The 12,560-nt window shown below is 36.2% G+C and overlaps 1 protein-coding gene across 1 annotated transcript; it reads right to left on the bottom strand.

Annotated features, from left to right (window-relative positions):
- Positions 1-3,986: 3,986 nt before the first annotated feature.
- Positions 3,987-12,128, bottom strand: LOC104586155 (uncharacterized). Its single transcript, XM_088899005.1, has 7 exons — positions 11,988-12,128; positions 9,922-10,048; positions 8,517-8,966; positions 7,558-8,318; positions 6,753-6,906; positions 4,887-5,072; positions 3,987-4,428 (listed from the first exon to the last, which is right to left on the bottom strand). The coding sequence occupies exons 2-7, from the start codon at positions 9,958-9,960 to the stop codon at positions 4,192-4,194; spliced, it is 1,827 nt and encodes a 608-aa protein (XP_088755131.1). The 5' UTR covers positions 9,961-10,048; positions 11,988-12,128; the 3' UTR covers positions 3,987-4,191.
- Positions 12,129-12,560: the final 432 nt, after the last annotated feature.

Here is a 12,560-nt window from a genome sequence, read left to right as displayed (position 1 = left end):
TCACTATAGATGACTTGTAGAGGATGGTTTCCAAATGAACTTGTTCACTCATCAGGGGAGCTTGGGAGTTGGGAGGAGGGGGGATATTTGGTGTCAAAGATAATACAGGGTGGCATATAGGTAGTGAAGTAGATTCCAATCCAACAACAAATAACCCCCTCTTGTACAGGGGGTTCTCATCAAAATATGGTTGCGTTTTGATTTTATCAAAACAAATTACTATTTCTGTCTAAAACATTAAATTTTACTTTTTTAGTTGAAATGACATTTGTAGCAACACATATTTCTCATAAATTTATATTGATGAGCCCAAAACAATATGGAAATGCAACGCCGCTACACCAAATATTCCCATAATTAAAAAATGAGAACAAATAAGAAACTAACAATATAATGGACAATGGTAGGTCCACAGAGTCAACCCCATCAGAAATGACAATGACATTGTACAGTCCTCCTGTACAATGCTCCTTGTCTCAAGTTTGATGCCAAAAGGATTTGATGCGATATTCCAGCTTCCAAAGTCTTATTCAATTAAATTAAAACCATGTAAGAGTGTCGGTCACCAAATATTATTTTGTTAATATTTTGACAGGAGATACTCCGAAGATGCTTTCAAATGTACGAGGGCTCTGTAGAAGACATTGACACCTGCGTCCTGTGCACGGGACTCCGAGCTGGAGAATAACATATCTGACCCGATCAAAATTCAGTTTGTGGTATTCCTAGATCAACTCAAAGAAAATTAGGCCCGTTCGACAAATTTTTTTAGAAGATCTTCTTGTAGTTCTAACAATCAAAAAACATATTGAGTTTGAAGACCGTTTAGCAAATGTGCATATTTTCGTGCGTCGTTTTGGGTTTCCGTGCAAGATTAAAATGTAAAAGATGCAAGAAACTTCATTTGGAGCCAATGTTCCCGATATGTCAGTATGGGTGTATCGGGTGAATCAATAAAACTTTTGGTGCTCTTTTTTTTTATTTTTTTTCGCAACTGGTTCAGGGGAGCCGGTTTAGGCCTCCTCTACACCCTGAACCGGTCAGACCCCCGATACACCCACTGTAGGGGCGTATCGGAGGGGTCCCGAAACAATATGTATCAGCCAATACGGGTCAATACGTGTCGATACTTTGAACCTTGTTTGGAGCTTCCCAAAATCAGCCTAAAATGGGCTTCTTGCGTCTTTTCGGCGTTCCGTCTTTTGGGGCTAAATCTTCCACATGTCAAATGAAAATAGACCGATTTTCAGTCTTCTTGACTTGTAAACATCCGAAAGACCACGCAGAAAAATGTGCCAAACGGGCCCTTAATCAAGCTTTTTATAATAAGAGAGCAGAGGTTCATGGGTTCATGCTCAACCTCAAAGAGAACAGTCGATGATTCTTCAAAATTTGAGGTGAATGAAAATATATTTGGATTTCCTGGGTTTTTCACCATAGTTTCTAGGCTTTCCTTGTAAGTAATGCCTACCGTACAAAGCCAGAAGCCTATACATAAAAGCCCATATGTCACTACTACACTGTAAGCATCAACATGATGCCTTTCGGGAACGCCCCGGCAGATAGGGTCACAATAGTAGGATATTGTAAAAGTTTGATAAAATGTTTATCGTAATCGGATAATCTTTGTGATGGGGAAAGTTGGTTTACTACTACAGACATTTTACAGCTTTCAAGAATAGCGGGCATTTTCAATTCTCTTTTACTGGTCGGTCGAGAAGGGAATCAAGTAACCCACTGTGACCGAGAAAGGTTTGGATGGAGGGTGCGTGGACAACCAGCTTGATTGGGCGTTGAATTGGCTTTGTATGGATGGTTTTTGACATTTTGTGGGCCCGTGGTTGATGGGCCTGGTTGGCTCTTTTGGTCTGCTTTTTTGGCTTTTGTGTTGCTTTTAGGTTGCGCTGTCTTCTTGTAGTCCTTGCTCCTTTGTTTCCTCTGCTTTGTTGCCAACTTGCAATTGGGTAGCGTTTGATAAATGTAAAGAGTTAAAAAGATATAAAAAATGTCTGAAATCCGAAAAAGAAACATAAATGCTTTTCTACTCTGAATACATAAAGTTGTTTGTGTTAAATCAACCCTTCATATCTGAAATTCCTTGGTTTTATTATTTTACCCCTAAAACAGACTGTTTGGTAATTTTGAGTTCAATTTGCATTATTTCATAAAAAATAATTTGTTAAATTCAAAATAATTTAAAAGATATGAGTAATTTATAAAAAAAAATAATAATTTATTAAAATAAGAATAAAATTGAAAAATACATATAAACTTATAAATTAAAAATAAATTATTAGGATATTTAATAATTAGCAAATTATTAATATGTTATTTATTAAAATAAGAATAAAATATTTAATAATTAGCAAATTAATATCTAAACAACTATTAAAACATTTAATAATTAATAGAAACTAAAATAATTAATAATTAATTTTACATCAGTTGTAGCATGTTCTATTTTACATTAGTTGCAGATGCAAAGAATGGGTTAGACAACAATAGTGGTCAAGAGAGGGGGGAGAGAGAGAGAGAGAGCCAAAAGTTGGTCAAGAAATCAAACGCCCAAGAGTTGCAGAGCCATGGTTAAAGACAGGATCGCCACTGTCAAGAGTTGCAACAGCGGTGGCAGGAAGACAGGTCAATGAAGAAGCTCACCACCAAAGGAGGAAGCTTGCCACCGGAAAGGAGAAAATAAATTGCTACTGCTGGGAGTTGCAACAGTGATTGAAAACGAAAATGCAAAGGCAAAAACTATGGGACAAGAGAAGAGGAAGAAGAGGCAGAGGAAGCTCGCCACCAAAGAGAAGAAAATAGATTGCAACTGAAGGAGGAATCTCGCCCCTGAAGGAGGAAGCTTGCCGCCAAAGAGAAGAAAATAGATTGCCACTGCTGAGAGTTGAAACGGCAATCGAAAATGAAAAAGTAGAGAAGGTGGAAGCCACAGGACCAGAGAGGAGGAGGAAGAAGAAGTCTATAGAAGAATGGTGCCCGAGAAGGTGAACAGTGTTCACCGGAGGAGGAAGCTCACCGCCGCTGCGTCAAGTAGAGAAATTGAATGGTGCTCGAGGTCTGAAAAACAAATGTTTTCAGACTTCAGAGGTCTGAAAAAATGTTATCAAACGCCATCTTAATCTTTTTAGTATGGATGTTACTCTTTGAATCTGTTTGCCCTCTTTAATGAAAGTTGGTTTACCAATGTATCTATTAAAAGCAGTTTGTGGTACCAATAGTCATCCCAAACAGAGGCCAAGTATCGGTTGGAGAATGCTCAACGCAACTCCGCTGACATTTCATTTGTGCAAGTAGTAACCCAAACCCAAGAAAGATTAGCCAGTCTCCCTCAATAAGAGGATGATGCTCAAGGGCAGGATGGTCAAATCAAGTTTTTCTCATCTTATCAATGCGATTCTTCTATGTATTGTTCTTCAGCATTAGCCATGAAGTCAACAATTAAAGAACTTGGATGAATAGAATACCCAACTGACAAGGCTAATTGCATCTCATCTGTGGGGCTATCATACAAGTCTTTCCATTTTGTAACTGAAGCTATGAAACATGAAAACATTTGACATTTACTTGAGATGCCTAGAACCCTCAAATCGAAAATGGAGGCGATTTTGATCATGTATGGATGGTACAGCAGTACCTTTAGCTCATTAAGTTTAAACTAATAGCCATTGTTATTTTTTGTGGGCAATGTAAATCAAAGAGGTAACCTAACATTTGAAAGGTTCAACCCTGTTCAAAGTCTGGATGTAGCCACATGACTGTTCATGGTGGGTCGCACCCTATACCAAGTGCTTGCCCGGGTATGCATGAATTTGCACCAAACAATTGAGTCTTAGCCATTCTGCTTAGCCCCTGACTACACCTAGCACAAACTTCACAAGATGTATAATAGCAATGTAGTTCCTTTGCCGAACATAGTATTGCTTTCTCATGGGGATGGAATGCACATTTGGATTTCCTTTGGAGGGTCCGTATTGGTGCATGAAACTATATATTTACAATATTTTCTCAGAAAAATTTGAGAAAGTTTTTAACTGAGTCCTATCCATACCTTGGGACTTCGGAACATAGGTAATTCCGAGAACCATTTTGAATGCAAAAAATATGAAAATATGATGGAAAAGCATTAGCTCATAGCCAAGTGTGATTAGGGCATAACTGTGAAAACCTTATGCTATGTCAACCACCTTTTGGAAGTAGATCAAGAGCTGAGACCACAGAAGAATGGAATCCTTCAAAATTAACTCCAGGAGAGATTTTACCTGAACCCATCGTGATCAAATAGCCTTCTAGGACTTCTCTTACTTCCTGCTCTAATGATGGGAATGTAATGGCAAACCATGCCAGAGGCTCTAAGATCCCTTCCAAGAAGCTGATAGCCACCTCCAAATTGATGCATCTGATGTGCATTACAGCCTGAGTTATAACACAACAGAGAATATGGTAAGGCAGAGCCCAGAGTTATTCTCGCTTGTCAACATATTTGAAGTTTCTACAAAGAGAAGAGTATAAACATCTGAACTTCCACGTGCATTGGAATGTAGTCCACTGATTGCCTCATCAGAAAAAATAATAGTTACTGTTGTTCCTTATATCAAATTGAACTTCTGTTCAAAGTGCACCAACCACAAAACAAGTTTCTAGCAATAGTTTAACTGTTTAAGCTGCAACATAGTTATTTTCATCAACACAATTTGATGGGTCAATTACAACCAGAAACAACATCAAATATTTTCTTCTAGCAATATAATCATGAAAAGTTACCATGCATAAAGTTGATACACATGTAAAAATGACATAATGGTACCTCAAAGAAATCCTGAGATATGGTAGTAACAGATTTTATAATATCCATTTGTATCAAATAAAAGTACCTTTCGAGCAGCAGATAAACTTCGAGAATGATTAGGATACTTTCTGATTATATTTGAGAGAAGGATGACTGTGAAAGGAAGCACTGACAACTCAAAAAATTTGGGAGAATCTTCAAAGAATTCAAGAAAGTGAATAATCAAGTTAACACCTTTAACCACAGAAGGTATCAACTTCATCTCATACCCCTGGCATCCAACATGAAGTTGTTAGGTATTATAAAAGTATATATAAAAAAAAATACAAACTTGAATACAGAGACACCAAAAGAGTGGATAGCATCCCAAACATCATTATTTTCCGAAGTAGCAAATTCATACAAAGAATGACGTTGGAAATCCATATCATAAATAAAATTGACAAGGAGATCCTAAATAGCAGGACAAGTAAATTGTCATTATCAACATCAGTCTAATACAATGGACAGTATAAAATGCTTCCTCAAGCTACAGAGTGAAGCAATAACACAAATCGAGTACCAATGGAAGTGATGAGAAATGTAAAAACAAGCCAACAAATCAATGCAGTGTGAAACATGGGGAGATATTTGCATTCTGCCTACAACAACCACGTATAGCTTGGAATTCAAAGGCTTGTGGTTGTCAATGATTCTTCTCCCATCACCCACTACATGTTGATGAGGGTTTCAGAATGCAGGACGTTAGAGGATAACCTGTAAATAAATTGATACATTTAGGAACTTATTTGAAACTTGATGTAAATTATGATCTGAAAGAAACTAAAAGAATAATAGACTTTTTTGCTAGCTTGCAAGGGCCATCCTATATGGCACTGAACAGAATGAAATGGAAAAGCAGGATTCATGTGGCTGACTCCATATAGTCAGGGATCTGGTTCATCTGGAGAATATATAAGATCAGAAGGATCCATATCCACAAATTTTATGGTTTTGTTACAGCAATGGCATAGATTTTAATGATATTTTAAAGCATAACTTATGTATAGTAACCAAAACATATTAGGATGACAAATGGAAAGAATAAACACTTACTTTTATTCACCATCGTTTGGTGGGTATATGTGATTGCATAAATAGGCATCACAAAATGGAGTTCATTTGATTTTCATACAGTGGATCATGGTAAAGACTGTAAAATGTGGTGTTTAGAACTTCAATTATTTAATTTGTTATATAGAGGTTATATTTACACCAGTGATGAGTATGGCTGAATTTTATCTTTAAAATATGTCAAAGCCCATATTCATAATTGCAGTAGGCTTCAATACTGATCTCAATCAACTTATTAGAAAAGCTCTAGATCATTGTAATGGAACATGGTTAGGTGAAGACTGAAGAGTAAGAAATGACAACATTGAATCAGAGTTTAGAAGGTTTCAAATTGGAGCAAAAGATCAAATTCAACAAAGGGAAGTCCCAGGCACGTGATAAAATAACACTAAAATGTACATAAAAATTCAATAACCGATTGGCATTACAAAACGGTTATGCATAAATAGAAACTGCAAAAGCTAGAAATGAAAGTATTTAGCTATTCATGTGACACTACTTGATGTAAAAGTATATAGCCAACAAATTAATTAAACGTGAGAAGAATTAACTAAACAAAAAATAATGAAGAATGTCATATTGAAAATCAGAAATAACACAGAAGAATTTTAAAAGCAAACCAATGCTTCCTGTAGTGGAACTGGTAAGAACAAAGCAAAAATATGCATAGTTTAAAGAAAAGTACCAACACATTACATTTTCTGATTCAGACAACAACTCACAATTTCAGGAACACAAAGGTATATACATTTGCTCAAGCAGCAATGTGTAGTTTTAAGAACTAAAATTCAAGAAAGATGTCACATTGAAATCAAGCAACCAAGTTAAGAATGATTACCTGGAAATGGACAACCCGGAAAATGAAAGGACTTGAATAAAACAATGACGAAATGAACCCACAGATAAGTGACCCTGTCTTAAGTACCGAAACTGTAGTGATATCGAGAGAAGACATCTTTGACCAATTCTCAAGTAATACCTGACAGATTGCACTACCAAATACAAGTCAAAATCTGAAGCACCTTTTGAGTAGAGCAAAACAGCAGTCAATTCTAATATGTCATGGACACAATTCACATGAAAGAAGGTAGGCCAGAATTGAGAGGATGCATCCAAGGGATTAACGCCAAAATCAGCCCAATTGGATGACAATAATAATCCAATCACTTTAGAAAATGGTCCAGAAAAGAGTGCAAGAAAATAGCTATTTACCAACTATGACAGGAGGTATAACTGCTGGTGCTGAAAGTAGAATGCTGAAATTTTTGAAAAATGTGTCATTCAGCATTTGATACCAAGACCTACTTAACTGCAAAATTATGAAGCACAGTTATTGTGGTGATTATGCTACCCCTAAAATTTTTACCATATACCAACAATATCCCTGGATTTTTCAAGTTTGGAATATTTTAGCATTCTACTTTCAGCACCTATCTTAGCAGTTGTCAAATAACCCAGCAGAAAATGTTCAATAAGAACCATCAAATTGAACTGACCCCTTGCATGCCTTACATATACATCCAACTGTCCAGCCATCAATTGCCTAGTTTTCTTATTAAGTATAACTGTGATGTAGAAACCAAGAAAAAGGATGTGCATCAATCACATGCTTTTCGTGTGGCTACAGATATAATCTGACATACCTATCTCGAGTATCAAGGGCTCTCAAGGTTTCTTGTTTCTTCCTTTCTCCATCACTCATTGAAGCAATAAGGCACATCCTTCTGTTTCTAACTAAAAGTTGCATCAGAATATCTAAAAGGATTGATAAAAGAGGAGTGTGATATATTTCTGTTCTACATGCAAGTATAGACAGAGGTTGTTCAATGAGCTGATGATATAAATTTGATGCTGATAATAACTCATCAGCACTAGTAGTTCCAATACTCTGTATTTGTGTCAAGCTTCCTTCATCAATGTTCATGGCTGAAACTGTTATATGGCGACAGAAAAATGGTATAAGGTGTTCAATATTAACTTGGTCCAGACTATACCACCAATCACAAAAGGCCTCATAGAGCAAGTCTGAACAAAACTTTTCTAGAAGCAACGGAACCATGCATTCCACAACTGCTACATGCAACTCAAGTTTTTTTTCGCCAGAGAAATTGCCCATGCGAATTGCCTTGAGAAGTTTAATAGTGGGAACAGGATCTGCAAAAGAATTCCTGAAGATCTCCCGTGCAAACCTAATTGAGGAATTCTCATCAAAAGAACTAACCTTGCAGTTATTTTCCCCATTCTGAAAAACTTGGGAAAGAATATTGTCATGCACATGTGTTTTTCCTTCTAACTGATAAAACTCCTGTTTACAAAGAAGATCTCCTTCTGGCGCTTCCAATATTTGAGCCATATGAGCAACACGGAAACGTTCTGGAAAGATGGATATTGCAAGACCAACCCACTGAAATAGAAGAGAAGTTGTTTGAAAGATGAGAAAATGTATCTTGTCCATTGAAATAATGTTCAAGGTGATGATATGTGCAAGCTTTCAACAACTTCAAATGACCAAGGTACAGAAAAAGAACAAGAAAAGTGGACATTACAAGAAAAATATTTACTTAAGGTTATCTAGTAAAAGAAGAGGATGTAAAATGCCAACCCGAGGATATATATGCTCACAAGAATGAGAGTGAGATTCCATATATGCAAGTAATTTGTCTACAGGTAAAAATCTCAGAAGCCTCAACCATGAGATCTCCTCATCACTTCTATTGTTTAGATTGTACCAAGAATCTCCCAGGAAGTGCCCTTGGCTCTGGAGAAAATGCCCCCTACAAAGTACATAAAAAGAAGCCAATATAGAAGGGGCAGCTGATTTAGTTCTGACAAAATCTGAGAAATAATTTCTTCCACCAGTTGATTCACAAGAATATCCTACTGTGATCTCCATAAGTGTTGGATCAAAAAGCATGGAACATGAAGAAAATGGCTTGATAGCAGCGGCCACGAAGTTACAAGGGAGAGGTTTCATCTTATATGTATCTGATGAATTTACAGAGGCTGAAGTACAAGAAGCTTCAGCAAAAATCTCTATCACTTCTACTAACATCTGCATTCACAAGAATTCATGTTCATTGATTGTCAAGACTCCAGAACATCAATATATATATAAAAGAATGAAACATAATTTCTATGTTATAATTTGATGTCATTTCATTGTAATGAATTTTATGACAAACTCTTGAGGAAACTTGTCAAGACCTCAACCAAAACAAAAGTAATATTGGGAGACACTAATGAAAAGTAAAGTTAACAATAGAAGATATTCTTGGAATTTGGGAACCTTACTACTGCAGTGTCGTTGTTTGGAGTTGAAGGAGTGTGTAATTGTAAAGCTAGAACTATGGTAAGGCACTTAAAATCTATGGGCTTCAAAAGTAAGCAGACAGAGAAAATGTGAAACAGCAATTCATCAAGGCATCACTGCAAGAGAGGACACGAGATTTTCAAATGATGAGCTCAGCTAAGTTGAGGATGTTGAGAACTTGAGATGGATAAGTGGAAACCTAACAAAAATATATATGCACTCAAGGGATCTTAGGAACCCCAACAGAAGACAAAATCAAAGAAAGATCAACTGAGAATTTTCTTTTTACATTTCATGTGCAATGCAGACCAATGATAGCACATGGATCAAACAAAGGGGACTGATTACAGCACCTAGGAGCTTGAAGACTTGAAGTAATAGGATAACCTAGAAGATTTGTCATCTAATAGAAGACCCCACCATATTCTGTTAAATTCATCATCTAATAGAACATGTATGTATGTATCATAGGTAACCAAACCAAAAGGTTTATTAAATCGACAAACTCAAAGGAATACAACCATCTGTTCCACTTGTCTTAACAAGGCGAGCCCTAAATGGTTGGTAACTTGGTATAAGGTAAAGATGATGAAGAAATTCCTGTGAAAGAAAATAATCCTCAATCTTCTGAGACTTTAATATATCTAAACTTTCCCGAGAGCAAAAATAAAATATTTATGTGAAAAGAACAACATACTGGATGAATAGGCTCCACAGAGAAAAGAATGCATTGCATAATGGATTCAGTTATGTCAACCCTGAAGCGAATAAAGTGACCTGATTTGAGAAGTTGAAATAAGCATTCAAGCTCCAACTGATCGCTCCTGTACAGAGAAGAGCATCTGACATTGTAACTTAAGGAAACAGAGTTTTAGCATGCGAAATAATTTAAAAAATGAACTACTCGGGTATTACTATTCCAAGGTATAGTTTCAGAGCTGTTCATCCAATATGAAGACACATTTTCTGTGACATAAATAAATTTTTGGTGCAACAATATAGAAAGCATAAAGTCATATTAGTTGGACAGACTGTGATGAAAAAGTTCTTCATCAAAAAACATACTCAAGTTTGTAAGGTTTTCCATGAATAGAGTCGGTGATAGTTTACAAATTACTGTATCCAGTAGGGCCTTAGTCTCCAAAATATATTGGAAAGTAAAACACTTAGGGTGTCAAGAAAATTAAAAAAAAAATAGTGATGATTGATGAATCTAAAGTCATTATTTCTACAACATCAAGATTTTTAAGTGGAATGTAAATTCTGTAAAATCTGACAGATGATTGCTCATTTATAACTTATAAACAATTTAAATACCACTAAAGATATGATACAGATGATTGCATAATCCTGTAAGGAGACTACACAAGAGCAGAGCTGAAGGTTGTGATGTTTGGTTTACAGAAAGTTGTGGAGTCAGGTATTTAGAAGCTGATAATTGAAGGTGATTCCAAAGTGATTCTAAGCTGGCTGAGAAAAGAAGAACAGCACCCATGGTGGTTCAGAAATGAGATAAAAAAATTAGAAAATTGTCAAAAGACATGCAGCTATTAATTTATTGGGTTCCAAGGTCAGCCAACAATCTAGCCGATCAGTTAGCAAACCAAGGTGTAAACGGTGTTCAAGTTTTTTGGGCACAGCTGTAACCTTGAAGAGCAAAGCCACTGGGGTTTTTTCTTTTTCTGCTGTAAGGGGTAGCCGAGGCTACTCAAATGTTGTAAAGACACCTTTCTTTTATTAACAAATTTGCTCTTTTTACTGAAAAAAAAATGAGAGTCCTGTATTAACCATGATCCTCAAAGAAGTATTTATTTTCCTAAAACAAATATTAGATGTCCTTATATGATATTAGATGTCCTTATACTTACAAAAGAAGGCAGAGGGAGGCTCAGAAGCATTCTCATCAAAAACAGATATTGGACAACTTTTCATCTATGTACTATAAGATATAAAATTCAGGCAAACCTATATTACTCAAGTGCCAAAAAAGGCAGAGTAGGCTAAGTGAAGAGCTTTGATAATCAACTGTATAGCCCAACTATGATCTGGGTTCTTTTTATTCCTACCATCAGGTTCAATTATAAAACCATCATTTTATACACCCCTACATACAAGGGAAGAATTGAGGAGGATGTCATCCATAGAATTAGAGCAGGATAGGCAAAATGGAGGAGTGCATCCAAAGTCTTGTGTGATAGGAAACTACCACTCAAGGAAAACTTTATAAAACAGTTTCAAGTAGGGATGGTCATTTATGGCCTAGCCTGGATGGCCCGGTCCATGCAAGCCCTAGGCTCCATATAGTATAATATCTTGTATATTTGGCATAATATCTTACAAATATGTATAGTATCTTACACATATGTATCCAGTAAAAAAAACAGCTCATGGCTGCCACCCAAGTTATATATACATTTCCACTTCTGTACAAATTTCCCCCCAGTCATGGAGTTCCCCAAACATTTCTGAGAAATTCATGCCCTATATTTGTAGGAAATAGAGAACCGCATCTCCATCTCCATGTCAATGTACTTATTACCATCCAGTAATCTTAATTGCGAAGTGCAAACCACAGGCTCTCTTTGTGATCTTTAGTCATCTCAAGGCACATTTTTATAATCCTTTGACAGATGCAGATGTAAAAGAACATGGATAGCAAGAAATCACATGCACTAGAACAAAGTTGAGGAACCAATACACAGCTAGAGTAATAAAGCAAACCAAAGGAAAGAACAAAATGAAGAGGAATTGGCATCAACCTACTACAGATAGGACCAGTGGGTTGGAGAGAACTTGCAGCTTCAATTACACTTTTGGCATCTGATATTATTCCAGTCTCATTGGCAACACAACAAATATCTTCCCAACACATACTGGCAATTCTTATATTCATCCCAATGGCTTTGCTGCAATACTAATCAGGCAACCAAGTAAAATCTTCAGCAACCTAACTTGAATAAGCAAATACCATGTGTACTTAAATAGGTAGTAACCTTTTTATTTTTTTTCTCTAAAAGTGTATCTGGGCTTATGGAGGCACCAAATAAACAGTAGGCTTTAATTTTCAATCTATACCAATCAAGAATCTTATGAAATATTAAAGACAGAAATTAAAAGGAGAAGTTCATTACTCTATTTAAACTGCATATGATAAAATGAAGTCATTGCCAGAAAATCCCATCACATTAAGCATAAATCTGACAAAGTAACAGATACAGTTCATGCTAGGGGTAATCATTTCTAGCTTGGCACAGCCTGCAAATTACTGGGCTTGGGCCTACATTTTGTGTCCAAGTCCATCCAGGGCCCAGGCACAGTTTTGCAGCTTAATATATT

The sequence above is a fragment of the Nelumbo nucifera genome, chromosome 2 (genome assembly GCF_055504915.1).
Source record: "Nelumbo nucifera cultivar China Antique chromosome 2, China Antique-T2T, whole genome shotgun sequence".
NCBI classification, from domain to species: domain Eukaryota; kingdom Viridiplantae; phylum Streptophyta; class Magnoliopsida; order Proteales; family Nelumbonaceae; genus Nelumbo; species Nelumbo nucifera.
This window is presented reverse-complemented; position numbering and strand designations above follow the sequence as displayed.

What these genes read in the sequence shown, in the direction of transcription:
- LOC104586155 (XM_088899005.1), bottom strand. Translation starts at nt 9,960, where the DNA reads ATGCAATGCATTCTTTTCTCTGTGGAGCCTATTCATCCA. An exon ending in CTGTGGAGCCTATTCATCCA is followed by an intron (nt 8,967 to 9,921) that starts GTATGTTGTTCT and finishes TTGTGAATGCAG; the next exon opens with ATGTTAGTAGAAGTGATAGA. An exon ending in GTTTATCTGCTGCTCGAAAG is followed by an intron (nt 4,429 to 4,886) that starts GTACTTTTATTT and finishes GTTATAACTCAG; the next exon opens with GCTGTAATGCACATCAGATG.